The 22,774-nt window shown below is 40.6% G+C and overlaps 2 protein-coding genes and 1 long non-coding RNA gene across 3 annotated transcripts; 1 reads left to right on the plus strand and 2 right to left on the minus strand.

Moving 5' to 3' along the window:
* Nucleotides 1–2,040: 2,040 nt before the first annotated feature.
* Nucleotides 2,041–6,224, minus strand: LOC106565148 (voltage-dependent calcium channel subunit alpha-2/delta-3-like). Its single transcript, XM_045712009.1, has 10 exons — nucleotides 6,141–6,224; nucleotides 5,879–5,940; nucleotides 5,701–5,745; nucleotides 5,444–5,506; nucleotides 5,279–5,349; nucleotides 5,092–5,167; nucleotides 3,736–3,776; nucleotides 3,566–3,621; nucleotides 3,309–3,426; nucleotides 2,041–2,176 (listed from the first exon to the last, which is right to left on the minus strand). The coding sequence occupies exons 2-10, from the start codon at nucleotides 5,924–5,926 to the stop codon at nucleotides 2,041–2,043; spliced, it is 654 nt and encodes a 217-aa protein (XP_045567965.1). The 5' UTR covers nucleotides 5,927–5,940; nucleotides 6,141–6,224.
* A 2,855-nt stretch (nucleotides 6,225–9,079) lies between these two features.
* On the minus strand, nucleotides 9,080–9,678 carry LOC123732757 (uncharacterized). Its single transcript, XR_006763396.1, has 3 exons — nucleotides 9,457–9,678; nucleotides 9,270–9,350; nucleotides 9,080–9,153 (listed from the first exon to the last, which is right to left on the minus strand). It is a non-coding gene; the product is annotated as an uncharacterized lncRNA (long non-coding RNA).
* Nucleotides 9,679–12,465: 2,787 nt separating this feature from the next.
* LOC106592506 (uncharacterized) lies at nucleotides 12,466–20,829 on the plus strand. Its single transcript, XM_045712008.1, has 10 exons — nucleotides 12,466–12,600; nucleotides 13,756–14,040; nucleotides 14,323–14,610; nucleotides 14,831–15,115; nucleotides 15,304–15,615; nucleotides 16,155–16,463; nucleotides 17,046–17,108; nucleotides 20,142–20,170; nucleotides 20,281–20,347; nucleotides 20,666–20,829. The coding sequence occupies exons 1-10, from the start codon at nucleotides 12,543–12,545 to the stop codon at nucleotides 20,764–20,766; spliced, it is 1,797 nt and encodes a 598-aa protein (XP_045567964.1). The 5' UTR covers nucleotides 12,466–12,542; the 3' UTR covers nucleotides 20,767–20,829.
* The last annotated feature ends 1,945 nt before the right edge of the window (nucleotides 20,830–22,774 follow it).

Below are 22,774 nucleotides of genomic sequence, written 5' to 3' on the forward strand. Positions count from 1 at the left end.
CCAGCAGCATCTGTTTCAGTGGGCGGAAGGTCAACAGGAGCCCAACTGTCTCGGGAAGCATGACCAGTGCAAGACTGGCAGCCACCAGCGTAGTCCAAAGTTACCACATGGCTTTGGAACAACTCAGGGACGGTCTTTTCCACCCAGGATGGGGATAGTGTGGTGAAGCTGTAGGACAGCTTGTAAGGGAAGATATCACTAAATCATGAACTAATTGCTCACACCTGGCTGCTTACAAGACTCTGACCAGAACTCTGAGAAACTGATATAGGCAGAGCCGAGAGTGCAGGCAGGTTGTGCAGGGGAGCTGTGCTTTGATTAACGCTGGACTTGTAGCCTTTGCAAGTATCTGCACTGCACTCACCTTAAGAGAGGGAAGTTTTGGCCAGTTCTCCTTAACCGTTCGGACAAGTAAAAATCTGTCTTACTTGTCCGAAGAACAAGTGGCAGAAAAAGTTCATGTCAAGCCTTGCAGATAATTTCACCATGGGCAACTGGCTACAAGAACTGAGCCGATGGACAAGGGGCAATGAAATGTGGTATGTAAACCTTATGTATATCCTTAGAAGCTGTGTGAATATAAAGTCACTGCAACCTTAGATGGCTGCACAGACTAAATGGTGGCACTATAGATCTCATCGTCACCAGTGCCACCATATGATACTAGAGCAATAACTATTGATCAAGTGGACTTTGTCTCATGCAAATAAATTATGTCAAATATTGTGATTAGTATATCTGTATAATCACATATTGTTGCCCATGTTATGTTGTCTGAATGTATTGAAAATTGGATCTTTTATTCTGTAAATTCCTATCCTGCCGCTTGCACAGTCAGCGTACTACAGCTGTGAGAGTGTATTGAAGTATGTTGGGAACGCTAAGGTGGAGTGAACCAACAGAGATTTAAATCAACATGGTAATGCTTTCACTGATTGCACATACCGGAAGAAAGTTCCTACATCACAGAGGGCTGGCTTTGTTATCCAACTGAACTTGTGTCCTTTCTGTCATCCTGTGAAACCCGTTCATTGCTGCTCGCAGGTATATTTTTTCTGTCTAATGTCCATATTGTTTTCCCCTTGGAATATTGTTCTGTTTCTCTTGAACAATGTCTAATTTGTTATTTCTCTGCTGGTCAGGGAGATGCTTTACAATTGGTCCGTCTCTCTGTTGGTAATAAGCAACTCAGTTAGTTGGTGAGTAAGTTCTTCTTGTTGGCGTGGCTCCCTGTGCATTGTCAGCATTTGATGGCGCGCCTGTCTATCGTTCTCTCCAGTGTTAGGTCCAGTGTTGGGTCCAGGACGGTGGGCCTCGATGCCGGTGTGGTCACCTGCTAATGAGAGTGGCCAGTAGGGGAGCAGTGCTGCTGTAAGGGGGGGGCAGAGAGGCCTGCTGCTCCTCCACACTCCATGGCATTCTCCTGCATCAGACACATGGGGCATCACAGGAGTTTCAGACCATAGAAATGAATTAATACATACACTATATATCTATATGGTTCAGACAACATTCAGATGGTCACATATATGCTTAATATCATGTTATTAAACACTCATGAACAGACGTTCATGTACTTTCCGTGTAATCACAGAATTGTGATGCAGACGCACACATATCTACACACTGCGTACCTCGGGGTGAAAAGGATGACACGATTCTGGCCGCTTTCTGTCTTTCTGAAACTTCAGCCTATCACATTTCAGAGACTCATTGTGTGCAGAGGGGTTAAGGATAGAAATACTGATGATGAACCACACCTCAGACACCTCAGATACATTTAACTGATACTGTGGTGACCGTTTCTGCAACATCATTCTAGCATGATGAGAAAACCAAACCGTAATGCACGCTTCATAAATACCTACATGTATGAGAAATCTATTAATACCTCTGAACTTAGACTTTTGTTTTCTGAGAGCGTGAATAGCTTCTTCATTGTCAGAGTTCACTTACAGTTAACTTACAAAACCCATCTACTTACAAAACATTTATACTAAAAACACTCACAAAAGCTTTGTACTAAAAATACACTCAAACTTATTGAGGGTTAGTAAAGGATATACATAATCTCGATGGGATCCATGGAAACCAGGGGGCAGAGCTGCAGTCACACTTGTTGTCCACGACAACCATGAAGAGATTACTGCTGGGAATCTGCTGAATTACAAAAGATCTGAGGAGGGAGAGAGAGAGAGAAAGAGAAAGAAAGAGAGAGAGAGAGAGAGAGAGTTGAGTTGATTCAGTTGATGCTTTTAACATAAGGCTAGGGCCCTATTTTCTCCACTTCCTATCTGACTGACGTGCCCAAAGTAAACTGCCTGTTGTTCAGGCCCTGAAGCCAGGATATGCATATAATTGGTACCATTGGAAAGAAGACACTTTGAAGTTTGTATAAATGTTAAAACAATGTAGGAGACTAACACAATAGATATGGTAAGAGAAAATCCATAGAAAAACCAACCGGAAATGTGTTTTTTTTGAGAGAGCCCATGCTATTACAATGGAACGTAATAGAGAAATAATGAAATCTAGCTCCAAGTATGCAATTCCTATGGCTTCCACTGGGTGTCAGTCTTTGTTCAAGGTTTCAGGCTTGTTTCTTCCAAAACGAGTAAGAATAATGAGTTTTACTAGGGACACAGACTTGGAAATTTGTGTATAGTTTAATTACATTTTAGGGTATCTGAGGATTAAATAGAAACGTATTTTGACTTGTTGAAACAAAGGGGTTTAGGGGTAGATTTTTGGATTCCTATCTTGGCATGTTGAACGCAGTGGATTACTCAAATCGATGGCGCCAACTAAAAATACTTTTTGGGATATTAAGAAGGATTTTATCTAACAAAACGACACTACATGTTATAGCTGGGACCTTTTGGATGACAAATCAGAGGAAGATTTTCAAAAAGTACGTGAATATTTAATCGCTATTTGTGAATTTATGAAACCTGTGCCGGATGGCAAAATATTTTGATGTGGGACGCCCGTCCTCAAACAATCACATGGCATGCTTTCGCTGTAAAGCCTACTGTAAATCGGACAGTGCAGTTAGATTAACAAGAATTTAAGCTTTCAACTGATATAAGACGCTTGTATGTACCTAGATGTTTAATATCCATAATGTTTATGATTATTTATTTGAATTGCGCGTCCTCCAGTTTCACAGTAAGTTGTCCCGCTAGCGGGGCGCCTATCCCAGAACTAACGCATGGAATTACCCTGTATTGTGTATACACCATCAACACACAGGTTAAGTGAGTTTATCGGTGCCTAATACACAGGTAAGGAAACTGTGTTACAAGTACCTGGCACAGCCCTCACAGTCAATGTTTCCCGTGGTCTCTTTGATGGTACGCTCAGAGACGAAGGCAGGGTACTTCGTGTCACATGGCACCATCATGGTCTTTCCCCTCGACCTTTGGGCTGGAAATGGGAAATGTAAATCGTAACATAATAAAGACACGAAAGACTCACACACACACATGCATGTGTGCAAACACTCACACACACACACACACACACACACACACACACCTCAAGGTATATTCTTGCACACACTGACCTTTGACTGAGAGATCAACATGCCACCAGCTGTAAAGGTTGAACTCCAGCAGGAAACTGATGAGGAAAACACAAACATACATTGATATAATAATACAATAATATGTACTGTGGTTGATAATCAGTGCATCTCATTTTATCGTATCAAGGTGATTATTTTATTATTCTCACATGACAAGTTTGGTCAGGAGCCATTTCACCATGGAGAAGGGCTGGGAGAGAAGACATTAAATAATTAGCATTGACTGGATGTATGTAAGTCTGATGAGTAGTTTCGGGACACTACGTACACGTGATAATATTTAGGGTCAGTACTTACATGTGAAAATATTTAGGGACAGTACTTACATGTGAAAATATTTAGGGACAGTACTTACATGTGAAAATATTTAGGGACAGTACTTACATGTGACAATATTTAGGGACAGTACTTACATGTGAAAATATTTAGGGACAGTACTTACATGTGACAATATTTAGGGACAGTACTTACATGTGAAAATATTTAGGGACAGTACTTACATGTTATAATATGTAGGGATAGTACTTACATGTGAAAATATTTAGGGACAGTACAGACGTGATAATATTTAGGGACAGTACTTACATGTTATAATATGGAGGGATAGTACTTACATGTGAAAATATTAAGGGGCAGTACTTACAGGTGACAATATTTAGGGGCAGTACTTACATGTGACAATATTTAGGGACAGTACTTACATGTGAAAATATTTAGGGACACTACTTACATGTTATATGTAGGGATAGTACTTACATGTGAAAATATTTAGGGACAGTACTTACATGTGAAAATATTTAGGGACAGTACTTACATGTGAAAATATTTAGGGACAGTACTTACATGTGACAATATTTAGGGACAGTACTTACATGTGAAAATATTTAGGGACAGTACTTACATGTGACAATATTTAGGGACAGTACTTACATGTGAAAATATTTAGGGACAGTACTTACATGTTATAATATGTAGGGATAGTACTTACATGTGAAAATATTTAGGGACAGTACAGACGTGATAATATTTAGGGACAGTACTTACATGTTATAATATGGAGGGATAGTACTTACATGTGAAAATATTAAGGGGCAGTACTTACAGGTGACAATATTTAGGGGCAGTACTTACATGTGACAATATTTAGGGACAGTACTTACATGTGAAAATATTTAGGGACACTACTTACATGTTATATGTAGGGATAGTACTTACATGTGAAAATATTTAGGGGCAGTACTTATATGTGACAATATTAAGGGGCAGTACTTACATGTGAAAATATTTAGGGACAGTACAGACATGTGATAATATTTAGGGACAGTACTTACATGTTATAATATGGAGGGATAGTACTTACATGTGAAAATATTTAGGGGCAGTACTTACAGGTGACAATATTTAGGGGCAGTACTTACAAGTGACAATATTTAGGGGCAGTACTTACAGGTGACAATATTTAGGGACAGTACTTACATGTGACAATATTTAGGGGCAGTACTTACATGTGATAAAGAGCGTGCGCTGTCACTGTTGCCAGCATACTCTCTACAGAGAGCCTGGTAGTCATACAGAGTGATCCTAGAGAGAGGAGAAAATAGACCATTCATGTGTGTGTGTGTGTGTGTGTGTGTGTGTGTGTGTGTGTGTGTGTGTTCAGGGTAATGACTGTAACATGATTTCTCCTCTAACCTTTTGAAGGAGCCCATGAGAAGCAGCTTGTTCATAACAGCACTCTCCACCTCTCCAAAGAACAGCCCCGTCTGAGGAAGAAGATGTTTATTTAAAGGCAAATACTAAGAACCAGGGGAGCTACAGGACAATACGCACACATATTTAGTATATTATTAATGGTACCTGAGAGTAGTCCTCTGTGACCAGAATAAATCCGTTGTTGTCTATAAGGTAACACTTAATGTCCTGTTAGATATAAAGAAAGGAACATTAATTCAGATCTTCAAAGCATGACATCATTTAATAATTCAATACTGAGAGGAAACAGAGAAAGGTCACAGACAGTACAGACAGGAAGTAGAAAAGCTGAGACACGGACAACGGGCTAAGAAACAGGAAGTAGCATGAGTCAGTGACAGACACCTACTGTCTGGTCTTACCTCATTATCACAGCTAATGGTGCACTTCCCATCCAGAGCAGCACACTGGATCGAATCAATAAGATGAATAAATTATTAGAATAATCCATAAAGCATGTCTCACAGCACTGGATAGTGTGTGTGTGTGTGTGTGTGTGTGTGTGTGTGTGTGTGTGTGTGTGTGTGTGTGTGTGTCTACCTGTCTACTAGCGGTCCAGAACTTCCTCTGAAAGAAATCCAGCTTCATCTGAATCCCAACGGCTATAGTGGGTTTTAACAAAAACACAAACAGAACACAGTCAGCACACTGTTCATCTAGAAGAGGAATTAAACATGTATTAAAGAGTTTCTTCACATGTCTTCAGAGGGGGATTTATAGTTACAAGCCTATAACAGGTACAGTAGCTCTCTATGTTAGGGAGAAGTTAAGGGAGAAGTTAGGGGCTTTTCAGGGAGCTTACAAGCAACAATAGGTGACTTCCTGTCATCCAGCAGTTGTATGGCAGTGCTGGCCAAAACCACGCTCTTATTCTCATTTCCTGACCATTAGCCTCAATCAACAGACATTAGCCTCAATCAACAAATGCTGTGTAAATGGAAAATAACAATTCCTACTATTTCAATAGATCTTATAAAATACACTATATATTCCATTCCACCCTCAGCACCTCAGCATAATCACAGCTGGAAAACCAAGTCACAGAAACAAAAGGGAATAATCATTTTCTAGCCAAAAGATGGCACCATACCCACAGCCTTCAGCTGGCAATAGCAACCCACAGCACTACACTCAGTGATGGAATCCCATCAGTAGTCTACAACCAGGATGTTAGAAGTGATTCTGACACAGAGAGAGGGATGTGTTCTTATGAAATAAAAACCTGTTCTGGTACTAGCACTACAGAACCTCTGGGGACAGGGATTGTTGGAGGAGGTTATAGTATTAAACAGGGGAGGTGACAGTAAAGGAGGGATATTTTACAACAGACTAAGGGATGAGAGCAGTTAGAGGAAGGTAGAGGCTGGTAGACAACAGGGAACAACAGTGAGATCCTGATCCTCTCTTTCCCTCAGTGGGAAGAAAGTGGGGCACATTAATTACAGACAGCAGTGAGAGAGATGAGCTGTACAACAACCCAGCTTCTCTAATATACAGTAGCTCACTCTCCCTAACTTGTGGTTGAATTTCATCTGTAGCCTATTTTCCACCCCCACACCCCACTCAATAGATATCTTTAGTTAACCCTGTGTACTGTATCTCTGTGGGTTGTCATGGCGATTCAGTGTGTCTCTGATAGGTTTTACCATGACGATCCGGTGTATCTGTGTCTCTGATATAGGGTGTAGTTAGCCTCTTTGCTCAGTGAGACTTGTACACATTAATCTAGTCTCCTGTCAGTGCAGCCGACATCCCGTACCCCGAAAACATATTTATCAGCCCCTCTGATTTACCTATTTCCGTTAAACTTTTCCCGTCACAAGGCAAATCTATAATACGGAATGCCTTACAGATCGGTACGGGCTATAAAATATGTGAACTATGGTAAAAATAAACGTTTAAATCCACATTTTCCAAAAGTCACTCCCTTGTCCCCATACTCCGTAGTAGTCGCCATACAAGATTACCATGTGATCTCAGCTGGCAACAAACCTTTGGCTTTAGGGTGTGTGAGGGATCAGCTGGGTCAAGTGGTCCGACTGCTCCCTCTGCTGGAGGTGGGCCGCAGTACAGCCACTACTGATGAGCTCACCTGAGGCCAATTGACTGGTTATTGTTTGTGCTCCCTGAAGGGGCAGAGGGGGGGAGTGTGATTATGAGCCAGAGACTATGATGAATTCCAGGACAGTAGGATTCCCTGTTATAGGTTTAGCACCAACTGTTATTTTATTATTTATATAATTTTTTTGAGAGCCATTACCCTGGCCTTTGTTTGGACGGTCCCCGGGGAGAGTTGAAAGAAGAACACCGATTACAGTGTACTTCTTTTTGTTGAAGTCACGTCTCTGCATCTCATTTCGCGCTGTCCCTCCTATGAGTTTGTCAGTGAATAGGTACGGCCTTCCACAGGCATTATGGTGTGAATTTGGTAAACTCTGGAAAAGTTGGATTTAAATGTTTTTTTTTCACAGAGTGTATAGTCTGTAAAAACTGGTAAGGCATTCTGGATTATAGATTTGCCTTCGGTGACAGGAAAAGTTATTCAGAAATAGATAAACCAGAAGGCTGGTAAATATGTTTTCGGGGTTCAGGATGTCGCCTTCAGCGACAGGAGACCAGATTAATGTGTGCAGGTCTCCCAGAGCGAAGAGGCTAACTACACCCTATATCAGAGACACAGATACACTGAATCTCCATGGTAACCCACAGAGATACAGTACACAGGGTTAACCAAAGAGATCTATTGAGAGGGGTGTGGGGAAAATAAGCTACAGATGACACTCAATCACAAATAAGGGAGAGTGAGCTACTTTGTTGTTATGGGCTATTGTGGATAGATTGATGAGAAAACTTTTTTTAAATCCATTTAAGAATAAGTCTGTAAAGTAAGAAAATGTGGAAAAAGTCAAGGGGTCTGAATACTTTACTAATGCACCGTATGTACACATACTGTACATGCAACATGTCACTGCACTCTCTCTCTCTCTCTCTTGCTCTGCTGTGTGTGCATCTTGCTAGTGTTCCCTCAAATGGTGAGGGGCTGAAGCTCATTGGCTAGAACACCAATTGCTAGGAGGCTGACCCACGTGGGGGAAAATGTAGGGAAAATAGTGCAGCACAGCTTCCAGAAAAACAAACTAGGGGTTTTGTGGTTAATTGAGGTAAGACAGTAATTCTGCTCATAGATTATGCATGTATGAACTACACACTGACACATCCGTCCCAAAGCGGGAAGTAGTCGCTTAGTAGTCGCAAAAGTTCCGGAACATGTCTTTAAAGGCAGCCATTTGTATCTTAATATCAAATCATTTCTGGGTAACAATTAAGTACCTTACTGTGATTGTTTTCAATTAAAATGTTCAAAAAAATTATACAAAATAATTTTGCTAGGACTCTCTGGGAGGAGTTTGATTGGGGAGGGGAAAACTGCAATGTACTGTAGCTGTTTAACCACTCCAGAGGTTGGTATGTGTAAAGGCTGTGCGGGTTAGGGTTAGTGCATTGTGGCAAGGCTCGGGTTAGGGACAGGGTTAGGGTCAGGGGTAGTGTCGCAAAATTCAGGCAACTTTCCCAGAATTCCCAGGTTTTCCAGAAATCCTGCTTCGACGATTCCTGGTATAAAGGAGGGAATAAGCAGGAAATCCTGAATCCTCTAACCATTATTTCTGAGGAAACCTTTGATTTTACAACCCTAGGCAGGGGACATAGTGTATGAGTGGGTTTAAAAGACAGTGTGTTACCAGTGGCTTCAGGTCCGGATGGGTCAGGATGTAGCCGTTGTTTGTGATGGCAAAGGCGTAACCGTGGATACCCAGCTGAAGGCACAAAAACAATATATAGAGATACTTACATTACATGAAATAGAGTACAGAACAACAGGAAATGACAAGGCATCTAATGGGTCATAAACATGGGTTAGAAAACCCAGTACCAGGTGTTTAGGGATGATCTTCATGAGTTCCTGAAGAGGAATGTCTGTGCCCACTACCCCTAGGAGAATACCCTGGTTCTTCTGTAGAGGAGAGAAGAGAGAATGAGTGAGAATAACACAGACAGACAGACAGACAGACAGACACACAGACACACAGACACACAGACACACAGACACACACACTTACGGTCTCGTTCTTGGTGCTGAACACAGGCATGGCCACAGTGGTCATCAGGCTAGGGCCCTTCTTGTTTCTTTACTGAGATGGAACACAGTGACAGTGACAGACAGTGGCAAAGACCGATCTCGACTGCATACTCCTTGCGTCCTCTTTCCTTGTCTCCTTCTCAAAACCCATTGGATAAGAAAGCCATGGTAATTTATATCGTAATTTATGTTTATTACCAAATCAGATGTTTTTCACCTGAAATCATTTCCTAATACATTAATTAGTGTTTAACCTTGTAAACATGTTCTTAAGTAGGTACAGCGTTTAGTCGAATAAACTATTTTGAATCAAATAACCTACATCTTGCATTGGACATGTGTAGACCTCAGAATGACACAAAACCCACAATCACTTCCTGTGATACAAAGGAGGGTGCAGTCCATGTCACGAGTTAGAGATTAGAATAGACAGACAGTTTGTTAGACTGGAGGATAAAAAGTCTCTCTCTTCTCTCTCTTCTTCTCCCTCTCTCTCTACTACAGGTGGATTCAGGTAATGCTGGAATCGATTCTCAGATCCCATCTGTACTGTCCACGTTCACGCCCTCAGGATTGTCCCTCAGATCTCGGGACCATCTGCAAGTGCACAGCTACTGTACATGCTTAAACTTTGGGCCTAACCTTATCAACCATATCAAAACACATATATGACACTTAAAAAAGTAATGAATGTGTCAGAGCATCTGTGGAGCGTGAGAATAGAGCTGTAGATCTGCAGGGTGGTTACTTGCACTTTTTCTATTTGGATGTTACCAACGCAATAGGGCAAACTCGACTAAGTAACACACATGCAATGTAGACATGTAATATACACATGATCCCCCCTCAAACACACACTCATACACAACCTCTTACTCATGGAATTGTCTCTGTCTGTGATGTGCAGGTAACGTTGATGTGGATACACAGGCATTTGCAAATGAACATGTAAGTACAGTACACATTATGTTGTTATATTATTATATATAGTATTGTTTTCACAGAGACTGACTAGAGGATTAAAGTCTCTCTCTCTCTCTCTCTCTCTCTCTCTCTCTCTCTCTCTCTCTCTCTCTCTCTCTCTCTCTCTCTCTCTCTCTCTCTCTCTCTCTCTCTCTCTCTCTCTCTCTCTCTCTCTCTCACTTCTGGGTCTCCCGAGTGGCGCAGCAGTCTAAGGCACTGCATCTCAGTGCAAGAGCCGTCACTACAGACACCCTGGTTCAAATCCAGGCTGTTTCACACCCGGCTGTGATTGAGAGTCCCTTAGGGCGGGGAACAATTGTCCCAGCGTCATCCGGGTTTGGCCGGTGTAGGCCGTCATTGTAAGAATTTGTTCTTAACTGACTTGCCTTGTTAAAAAAAGGTAAAAAAAAAAAATCTCTCTCAATGTGTTTTATGACTTTCAGTTTAAGATTGGTGTTATATCCTCATAAAAAAAACCTTATCAATTACATTTACTATTATGTCACCTGTGGGATACCTCCTTCCATAACGGTTGGATACAATTCATTTCCTATTGAGAAAAACATAATCCTAAACACAACCAAAACAATCTGCAAATACATCCAACGGGTTTGTTGAGTTACAACCTTGATGTATTTATGACGTGCAAGGAATATGGTACCAAAACACTAAATGTTTGACTACTTTAATACACTATACATGAATTTGTCCAAATACTTGTGACTTCTTCAAAAGGGGGGACTATATACATAAAATGATTTTATTTCTAAACGGTAAAACATACACTGCCTTCAGAAAGTATTCACAGTCCTTGACTTTTTCCGCATTTTGTTGTGTTTCCGCCTGAATTTAAAATAGGTTAAATTGAGATGTTTTGTCACTGGCCTCCACGCAATACCCCATAATGTCAAAGTGGAATTATGTAAAAAAATTAAAAGAAAATAGTCAATAAGTATTGAACCCCTTTGTTATGGAAAGCTGAAATATGTTCAGTAGTAAAAATGTGCTTAACAAGTCACGTAATAAGTTGCATGGACTCACTCTGTGTGAAATAATAGTGTTTAACATGATTTTTAATGACTACCTCATCTCTTTAATTATTTGTAAGGTCGGTCCGTCGAGCAGTGAATTTCAAACACAGATTCAACCACAAAGACCAGGGAGGTTGTCTAATGCCTCATAAAGAAGGACACTTTTTGGTAGATGGGTAAAAAAAGAAGAAACAGACATTGAATATCCCTTTGAGCATGGAGAAGTTATTAATTACACTTTGGATACTGGCATCATTCCTAACTTAGTTGCCGGAGAGGAAGAAACCCGCTCAAAGATTTCACCATGAGCCCAATCATGACTTTAAAACAGTTACAGAGTTTAATGGCTGTGATAGGAGAAAACTGAGGATAGATCAAGAAGAAATTTGAAAAGAATAATGGGAAAATTTTACACAATCCAGGTGTGGAAAGCTCTGAGATACTTAGAGACCCAGAAAGACTCACAGCGGTAATCGCTGCCTAAGGTGCTTCTACAAAGTATTGACTAAGGGGTTTAAGTACTTATCTAAATGAGATATATCTGTATTTCATTTTCAATAAATTAGCAAAAATGACAAAAAACATGTTTTCAGTTTGTCATAATGGGGTATTGTGTGAAGATGGGTGAGAAATGTTTTTTTTTAAATACATTTTGAATTCAGGCTGTAACACAATAATAATAATAATTATAATAATAAGTCAAGGTGAATGAAAACTTTATGAAAATATCCTAAGATAAAGGGGACATTTTGTACTGTCACATTCTGTACTGTCACAAACATTCTATCTCAAATCTATAATACTGGAGTATAGAGACAAATATATATTTTTTGGCTTCGCTGTCCAAATGCATATGGAGGGGAGTGTATGACCGATAAATTACTCTGTTATTCAGATACCCTTACTTCTGCAACATTAGCTCACACTTGCTGTATGAGTCTGGTGCTTAGGTTTCTGCTCTCTGTGGTTTTGCTGTGAACAAGCTCCACATCTACGTCTCTATTCAAACAATCCTCTGACTCAGACACACCTTACTGTGAAGTCAGACTAACAGTATGTAGCTGTCTGACAAATGGCATTGTTCATCCCTGATATGGCTGGTCATCTGTTCTTGGTCGTCCTCCTTTTTGGTGAGTTATTTCTACATTTCTACAGTTTCATCATCTGTTTGTGCTACAGGATATTCCTCTTCTTCTCTCCCCTCTTTTAGTCTTACTTTTTACTATTTTACTTTAGGAACTCTTGATAGATCTGAATCTCATGGCTATGATTAGTGTCTTGAATCTTCCTTTCATCATCTTATTTATTTCTCTCTATCATTATTTTACATTTTGTTCAGAAATGAATGACCACTGATTGATCCCCATTAATGCATTACAGTAGGTTATGCTACTTTAACAACTTGTGTGAAGTGTTCAGGCATCTCATGTATAATTTTTATTTTTGAATGTCAGACGATAACCTATTTTATAATTGCTAGACACCTTCCAATCCATCAAAGCCCAAGGTCAGTATCATTATTATGAGTTTTTAGTTACCCAGTAAAAATATAATAATAATCATGGTATTTATTCTTATCATTCAAACATAACATTAGCTGATAACGTATCCATCTGACACTATGAATTCAAAAGGAATTACGGATAAATGGTTAATAAAATACAGTGCTGAAGGTTGGCAGTTTAAATCCATATACAGTGAACCTACAGAAGTAAGTTCACTGTATATGTCCAAATTCAGGGTAAAACAAATGTCTATAGCTGTAAACACTGCAAACACTCTACTGCTCAGTTGGTCCTCTAGAAATACGTTATTATTGTCTTTTGGAAAGAGCCGTTGCATGAAGCAATATATTATATCACCTTTATTTCTCATACTATCGCTGGGAATTATTCTCAAAGATCTAGGGTTTGAAAAAACAAAGTGTGATTGTTTTATGTTCAACGGCTGACAGTACATTTCCCAAACCAGTAACAAAATACTCAGTTCCTCTGTCCTCTCAGATCTTCCTCAGCCCAGTCTGGAATATTTTTATGTATGTTGTAATAAGCCATTACTTAAAACAATATATATTTCACATATTATCATTATATGAAGGAATGGACCTTATTATCAAAATCCTTTAGTCTCAATAAGCATGAAGATAATTGTTTTGAAACATTAAATGTTGATAGATTTACTTGATTTATAATAGACATGCATATTTAAATCCAATTGAATGGTTGTCAGTAAATTTCTCAAAACAAGTCAAACATTTTAAATACTCCTCTCTTCTGATCTTACAGGCCCTCCTCTTCCCAGGTTGACAGTGAGTCCTGCTTTCATCAGAGAGAGCGACTCAGTTCAGCTGAGCTGTGAGACTTCTCCATCCGTCTCCGTGTCTCAGTGTTATCTCTTCACTGAGAAAAGAGACTTTAAACCATCCTGTCGGCAGACACTCACAGGGACTGAGCTCCTCTCGTGGTCAGATCAACGTTCACCTGCTGTGGTCAATGTGAGATGTTTCTACTATGCTATTGGTAGTTTTTCCCCATCCTCTGACAGCGACCCTGGCTCAGTCACTGTCCAAGGTAAGCAGGTTATTTACATAATTGTAAACATGACCCTCCTTTTGAATCTTAACATGTTCTGAGATACATTCGGCAACAATGCACTAACCTGCAACAATATTATTCTGATTTCAACGACTTACTGTTTCACAAAAGGATTTACTGTCTTTTTAAAATCTAGAATTAATTTGAAGTGATGAGTCATGTTCTTGAAATGCTCAGGTCTGTTACACATGAGGATTTTATGAACATAGTAATCCGTTGAATATTAGATTGACATACTATTTCTCTCTGAACTAACAGTCCCTCCTCAGCTGACAGTGAGTCCTGAAGTCATCAGGGATACAGACACAGTTCAGCTGAGATGTCACACTTCTCAATCTACCTCTGTGTCTCAGTGTTACTTCTACATAGAGGAAAGACAACATCTCCAACAAACCACATCCTGTCAACAGTCACTCACAGGGACCAAGCTGCTTGAATGGGCAGGTCGTGGTCCAACCACCAAGGTCAACATGAGATGTATCTACAATGCTGTAGAGATGTCTATCTACTCTCCTTACAGTGACCCTGTCTCAGTCACTCTCCTGGGTAAGCGGGGTAGTTTATGTATTATTTACTCCAGTTTTTCTATTCTGGTCCAAGATTAACACACCGGATTATTTTATATTATTTATATAATATACATTTTAAATACTGACTGAAGCAATAAGAGATGAAGTTATGCACTTTTAGATTTTAGGGTTTATTTCATGCAATGTATTTCAGCAAACTGTTGAAAGTTGTTTACTTCCTTATTCTGATATTACAGACCTCCCTCAGCCCAGGCTGACAGTGAGTTCTACAGTCATCAGAGAGAGAGACTCAGTTCAGCTGAGCTGTGACCCTCCTCCATCCTTCTCTGTGTCTCAATGTTACTTCTACACAGAGGGGAGAGATCCTAAACACTCACCCTGTACGAGGTCACTCACAGGGGCTGAGCTGCTCTCGTGGGCAGGTGAACGTTTATCTGCTGAGATCAAACTGAGATGTTTTTACACAGTAGAGACTCACTATCCATCGACGCACAGTCATCCTGCTCCTATCACTATTCTTGGTAAAATAGTATTATTATTATGAATACACTGATCTGATTGGCTCACTGTAATCAGATTGGAATATGTAATGTCATGCTAACATATACAAACTATTTATTTCTTACTCTGTTAGTTATCTAGTACAAAAAGAGGTTTGTTTTCTCATTAACCTACAGTATGGACAGTTATTGATGTGTTCTCCTCACAGGTGAACTGCAGAAACCAGACATTAGTGTCAATGACGAATCTTCTCATGACATCACCATTTTTTGTGTACTTCCTGAGTCTGTCAGTGATGGTCATAGCTGTAACCTGTACACTGGAGACCAGCCTCAGGCCTACAAAGAGGCTTGGGTCAGGAGATTTAACACAGCATTATCCAAACTATTCTGTACCTTCAGTGTTACTAAGAATGATCTGTTCAGGCATCTGCAGTTGGAGAGAGATGTGAGCTGTGACTATAGAGTGAACACAGGATCCCACTCTCTGTCTCCCCGCAGTGATAAATACATTATTACAGGTAAGATACTTCCATAAAAACTACAGAAATATGTATTACATGTACATTTTTTAAGTGTAGAATGTTATGGGCAAAAACTGGTTGAATCAATGTTCTTTTCACGTCATTTCAACAAAAATTACAAAGTTTTTCCTTCTGATGACATTAAATCAACGTGGAAAATGTATTGGATTTGCTGAAATAATTTGGGGAATGTTTGTCTTTTTTTCACCCAACTTGAACCTAAATCCAATGACATGGCTGAAATGTTGTTGATTTTTTAGTTGACAACTCAATCAAATGTAAATCAAAACTAGGTGTGGAACTGACGTCTGTGCCCATTGGAAATATGCTTAATTTATTGCTTTAATTAATTTAATGAATGTTTTTCAATCACAGTCCAAGTTAATTCAAAATAGTTATACAAATCATATGTCCATGTCATGTTTATGACCATCATGATTTGAACGCATTGTGAAAGACTGTAGGCTCTACAGTATATTTTTATATGCAGAATAGTATGCCTTGTACTTCATTAAGTCGTTGTCCTCTCCCAACAGGTCAGAAACCAAATATTACAGTCAGTCTGAAAGAGAACTTCATCATCACCTGTTTAATTCCTGGCTCTGTCAGTTATGACACCACCTGTAACCTGTATGTTGGAGAGCAGAGTAAGCATCTTATAAAAGCACACATCTGGAAGACGAAACACACAGATTCCAAATGCTGGTTCTGTCAATTCTCTGTGGTTGAGAGTGATCTGATCAGACGTCTTCAGACAGTGAAACGTAAGGAGGTGAACTGTGACTACAGAGTGAGCTCAGGACCATACTCTCTCTCTCCACGCAGTGATGGGTACAACTTTACAGGTGAGTCATTATCTAAACAAATCTATCAGGGCTGCAGGTCTTCATGATCTGACTACCCTTTGATTTGTTTAAAATGACTATATTAATTCTGACCCTCCCCCACTAACTCAATCACTCACTCACTTTCGCTCGCTCCTTGGAGCATAGCACTTTGACATATGGATCTCCACACTGCCTTATTCTGGGCCAGATCCCAGGTTGATCTGGTGTTGAGTCCCAGGTTGTGTAGTTTAAATTCTTTGTTGAACTGGTTCAGTGTTTAGATCATATCTATGCGCTGTTATACTTCTGCTGTTAGATAACATGGTGACTTCATTCTAGGAAACTGTCAACAACAATCAACACCTTATCTGTCCTGAAAGACTTTATCACCTTATGAATTGGTTTTATCATTTCTATAATGAGGAGAAATATAATCTACCAGGGCTAGAAGCAATCTGTCCGTAGTGATTTTTATAGTCTTACTTAGCCCACTTTGAATAGAGAAAGTCATGAAGGTATTTAAAAAGGCCAACAACACCATGATGATCATTAATACGATCTTTAATAAAATGCTAATTTCATTAATATGTGTTTTCTCAGTGGGTATGACTCCAGGTCCTAGATCTACTTTGCCTCCCAGCACAACAGTGAGTCCTACAGAAGGTGTGTTGGGCCTCTAAATTACCATCTCTGCAAATACAAATTGAGAAGAGCGGTCTCAGTTGAATGACCAGTCTTGAAACCTGACTGATTTGGATCAAGAAGGTCATTCTGAGAGAGATAGCAAGAGAGCTGGCCAAGGACGGCACGCTCAGGAGTTTTGGAGAGAAAAGAAAGAAGGGATACTGCTCTGTAGTTGTTGACATCGGAGGGATCGAGTGTAGGTTTTTTGAGAACGGGTGCAACTCTCATTCTCTAGAAGACGGAAGGGATGTAGCCAGTGGTCAAGCATGAGTTGATGAGCGAGGTGAGGTAAGGGAGAAGGTCTCCGGAAATGGTCTGGAGAAGAGAGGAGGGGATAGGGTCAAGCGGGCAGGTTGTTGGGCGGCCGGTCGTCACATGTCGCAAGATTTCATCTGGAGAGAGAGGGGAGAAAGAGGTCAAAGTATAGGTTAGGGCAATGTGAGCAGGACCAGCGGTGTCGTTTGACTTAACCTCTCTGGGCTAGGCGGGACGAATTCGTCCCACCTACGCAACAGCCAGTTGAATCCCGTGGCGCGATTTTCAAATACCTTAGAAATGCTATTACTTCAATTTCTCAAACATATGACTATTTTACACCATTTTAAATACAAGACTCTCGTTAATCTAACCACCCTGTCCGATTTCAAAAAGGCTTTACAACGAAAGCAAAACATTAGATTATGTCAGCAGAGTACCGAGCCAGAAATAATCAGACACCCATTTTTCAAGCTAGCATATAATGTCACAAAAACCCAGAAGACAGCTAAATGCAGCACTAACCTTTGATGATAAGGTAAGTAAGGAGAACATTTTATGGTCTGATGTCTTTTCTTTCATAAGCTAAAGCTGACTAGGTCCCCTGTGGCTCAGTTGGTAGAGCATGGTGTTTGCAACGTCAGGGTTGTGGGTTCGTTTCCCACGGGGACCAGTACGGAAAAAAAATATATATAATGTTTGAAATGTATGCATTCACTACTGTAAGTCGCTCTGGATAAGAGCGTCTGCTAAATGAATAAAATATAAATATATAATATAATATATGATCTTCATCAGATGACACACCTAGGACATTATGTTATACAATACATGCATGTTTTGTTCAATCAAGTTCATATTTATATAAAAAAAACAGCTTTTACATTAGCATGTGACGTTCAGAACTAGCATACCCCCGCAAACCTCCGGTGAATTTACTAAATTACTCACGATAAACGTTCACAAAAAACATAACAATTATTTTAAGAATTATAGATACAGAACTCCTTTGTGCAATCGAGGTGTCCGATTTTAAAATAGCTTTTCGGTGAATGCACATTTTGCAATATTCTCAGTAGATAGCCATTTAGACACCCACCAAGTTTAGCCCTGACCAAACTCCGATTTACTATTACAAAAGTTTGATTACCTTTGTTGTCTTCGTCAGAATGCACTCCCAGGACTGCTACTTCAATAACAAATGTTGGTATGGTCCAAAATAATCCATCGTTATATCCAAATAGCGACGATTTGTTAGTGCGTTCCAGACACTATCCGAAATGGTAAATCAGGGTTACGAGCATGGCGCAATTCGTGACCAAAAAATTCTAAATATTCCATTACCGTACTTCGAAGCATGTCAACCGCTGTTTAAAATCCATTTTTATGCAATTTATCTCGTAAAAAAGCGATAATATTCCGACCAGGAATCTCCTTTTCGGCAAACCGAGGAAAAAACACAAAGACGGGGGCAGCCAGTGCACGCGCCTAAGTCCACAGTCCCTTGATCGGCCACTTGAGAAAGGCGATAATGTGTTTCAGCCTAGGGCTGGAATGACGACATTCAGGTTTTTCCCGGGCTCTGAGAGTCTATTGGAGCCGTGGGAAGTGTCACGTTACCGCAGAGATCCTAAGTTTTTGAAAGAGATGTCAAAGAAAGACAATAAATGGTCAGACAGGCCACTTCCTGTAAAGGAATCTCTCAGGTTTTGACCTGCCATTTGAGTTCTGTTATACTCACAGACACCATTCAAACAGTTTTAGAAACTTTCGAGTGTTTTCTATCTAAAGCCAATAATTATATGCATATTCTAGTTACTGGGCAGGAGTAGTAACCAGATTAAATCGGGTACGTTTTTTATCCAGCCGTGTCAATACTGCCCCCTACCCTCAACAGGTTAAGCTTGAATGGGCTAGTGACTGTGACAGCATGGAATTCAAAGGAGGAGATAGACAGATGGGTCAGACCGGCAGTTCCAGAGGCTGCCGGAGACCTGGAACTCCACATGGGTCGTGCGCGCTGGGACCACCAGGTTAGAGTGGCATGCGGTGTGAAGTGTTTGTGTGGCCTGTGCAGAGATGAGAGAACAGGGATAGACAGACACATAGTTGACAGGCTACAGGAGAGGCTACGCTAATGCAAAGGAGATTGGAAGGAAAATTAACTAAACAACTGGGGAAGCGAGAGAGCAGGGCCTCCCTCACAAACCATTCACTGAAACACTCAAGTATAACTTTTCCAACTTCCACTTTGGAGATTATAATTGATGTAAACTACAGTGGTTCAATATTTCCAGGAATAGGCTCAACCTTAGTTTATTCAGCTAGATAACTTGGTACAGTATTCTTCCGTGAAACCCACCCAGTGCACCGTGTTTTATGACGCTGTAGCTAACTAGCATGCTAGAATCCAATAACACACGGTTAGCACCAATACTTGGTTACAACAAACTACCAATGGATCATTTGTGTCCGTGTCTAGAAAGTTAAGCTTACGTTGCAAAAATCTTATTGACTAAAAATGATACAGTACTGCTTGCTGGTAGAGTTGCCTAGCCAGCAGTGGGAGAAGTGTGAAGTCACATCAAGCCCTGTTATTTTCACTTCTTCTGACCCCCCCCCACCCCCCAGACACACACACACACACACAGACACACACACACACACACACACACACACACACACACACACACACACACACACACACACACACACAGACACACAACCTCTTACTTTGTCTCTCTCTGTGAGATGCAGGTCCAGTGCAGGTATCTGCAAATGAAGGTGTAAGTACAGTAAAAATAATAACCTTGGATATAGATACATACTTGTTTTCAGGCAGACAGACAGACAGACTGAGGGATAATAAGGACCTTTCTCTCTCTCTTTCCTCCAGGCTGATTCAGAGAATGCAGGGGTCTACAACCTGATCACTTCTGTACCATCCACATCTGTACCATTAGGTTTGTCTATTTAACTATTTCCCACTGATTCATAACATGTAGGGCTTTCTATAGGACTCAAAGTTGTTTAGGCTTGGATGTTGGTCTGAGGTAGTCATATCAGTAAGCATGTATGTATATAAGTTATACATAAGATAATGTGTTACAGCATGAGAATAGAGCTGTACGTCTACAGGATGGTTTGAGTCAGGAGTAGAAGTGTGAAGGGACATTAAGCACAGCAAAGTGACAAGCAGAACCACACCCACACTGACACGTGCATAAACACACACACACACACACACAAACACTCACTCAGGCTCCCTCTGTGTTGTACAGGTCCTTTTGAAGAAAATGGAAAGTCATCTGAAAATGACAATATAAGTTCAGAATCACCCACTGTGTTTGGTGATTGTGAACGACTCTCAGTTTCAGATTGATGTTACATCCTTTTAAATTACATTACATTTACAGTACTGTAGAATTAAAGGACTGAAGTTAAACTGTCTGTTTCTTTTCTCTAGTCTGATACGTACCACGTATACAGCTCAATCCCCGACAGACCAGCAACCTCAGCCCAGCCAGATGGGTTGTACAGTCTTCTGCAGACACACTGAAACTATACCACTGGCTCTCTGTATGTCTCACAGAAATAGTCTTTCTTTCAGGATGTCCTTTATTTATCACACATCATGTTACTGTAAATAAGTATCTAATACATCTACCGCAGTGCCGTTTCTATCTATAAGCGACGTACAGTAAGCAGCCGCTAGAGGCCCCTCCCCCCTCCCCAAAAAACGTAGGATAGTAGAATACACAACGTGCAGTTTAGAAATGTGGTTCTGCATCAGAAGTTTTTCTCTTGTTATGTCAGTCACTGACAGTCACTCAATTATCCCATGTCAGATAATATTTTATAGATTGCTAAGCAAGTTAGTCTCGCCAGCTATCTAAGCCATGTAGTAATGGCCGAATTACTACCTAGGGGCCCCCCAATGATTTTGTTAGTCACTCTCACTCGGAAAACAAATGAACATGGCATAAGTCATGGCCAAATGTGTAAAATTGCAGTAAATGATCTTTAAACCTGAATTATATTATTTCAACGGCAATGACATAATGTGTTGAATTGCAGGAAATTAGCTTAATAACTGCAAAGTTCTCTCCGCCCCAGGGCAAGATGTGTAGAATTGCAGGACATTAACTTTAAAGCTCCAAATGTTTCTCTCCGCCGCCATGAGCGGGGCCACTAAAATGTTTTGTCCGCGAGGTGGGCAAATCTCGCTTAGGGCCCCCAAAATGCTTGGAACTGCATTAATTTATTGTATCACACATTGACACCTGGCATGTGTTACATGCCTATCCATAATATCTGTTAATGTGTTAGTATTTTTATTTGGGGATTTTGGAGGGGTCTGGGGCATACTCCCCTTTAAACATTTTTAAGTAAATGCCCAAGTAAATATATACTGTATTTATATCTATTCTGTCATCTGTGTGATACCTCCTTCCATAACGGTTTGATACAGTTTACTAAATAAAATATATTGGTGATCAAAATCGATAGATACAGACAATTTAAAAATCAATAAATATATAACATATTCACACATAATAAAAAACAGGTAAATAGGAAATAAAGTTACATTAATTGAAATTAAGTCATTAAGATCCAAAGTGGTACTGCTAAGACATTTTTTGGGTGAAATTCATCTTGCGTTGAAATATGCTTATAATATAAGCCAGATGTACCCCAAAAAACTGGGGAAAAAGTCTAATGTTGTCACGATTCCCTCCGACGGTGGCGCCCCCTCCTGCTCGGGTGGCGCTCGGCGGTCGTCGTCACCGGCCTATTAGCTGCCACTGATTCCCTTTTTGGTTTTCCCTTCTTTTTGGTTTTGTGCACCTGTGTTTAGTTTGGTTAATTAGCGGGGCTATTTATGTTAGCTGGTCCGCTTCCGTGTTGTGCGGGATTATTTCTATTGTGACGGCTCATGTTCGTGTCGGCGCTATTTTACGCCGTGTGTATTTTTTTCCCCCTGCGTTTGGGAGTATTTTGTTTGATGAGTGAGTGTACATTAAATACGCCACTACCCTGTGCTCGCTGCTTCCTGTGCCTCGTTCCTTCAACACGACTGCCAATCCGTTACAGAATCCCGCACCACATGGAATCAGCAGGAGCAGCGGCCACCCCTGTCCCCTCGATGGAGGAACGCGTCCTCCACCACACTACGGTCCTCCACCGCATATGATCCGCGATGGACCAGATGATGGAGAGGATGGACCGATGGGAGAGAAGTGGTCTCCTCTCTCCACCTCCGGCTCCTCCGATGCAGCCACCTCCTCCTCCCACTACGTCTGGCTCAGGCGCGCTCGTTTGGCGCTCCCGAGGGAGTATGATGGGGCGGCGGCTGGGTGCCAGGGATTTCTGCTCCAGCTCGAGCTGTA

This window comes from Salmo salar, unplaced genomic scaffold, assembly GCF_905237065.1.
Source record: "Salmo salar unplaced genomic scaffold, Ssal_v3.1, whole genome shotgun sequence".
NCBI classification, from domain to species: Eukaryota; Metazoa; Chordata; class Actinopteri; order Salmoniformes; family Salmonidae; genus Salmo; species Salmo salar.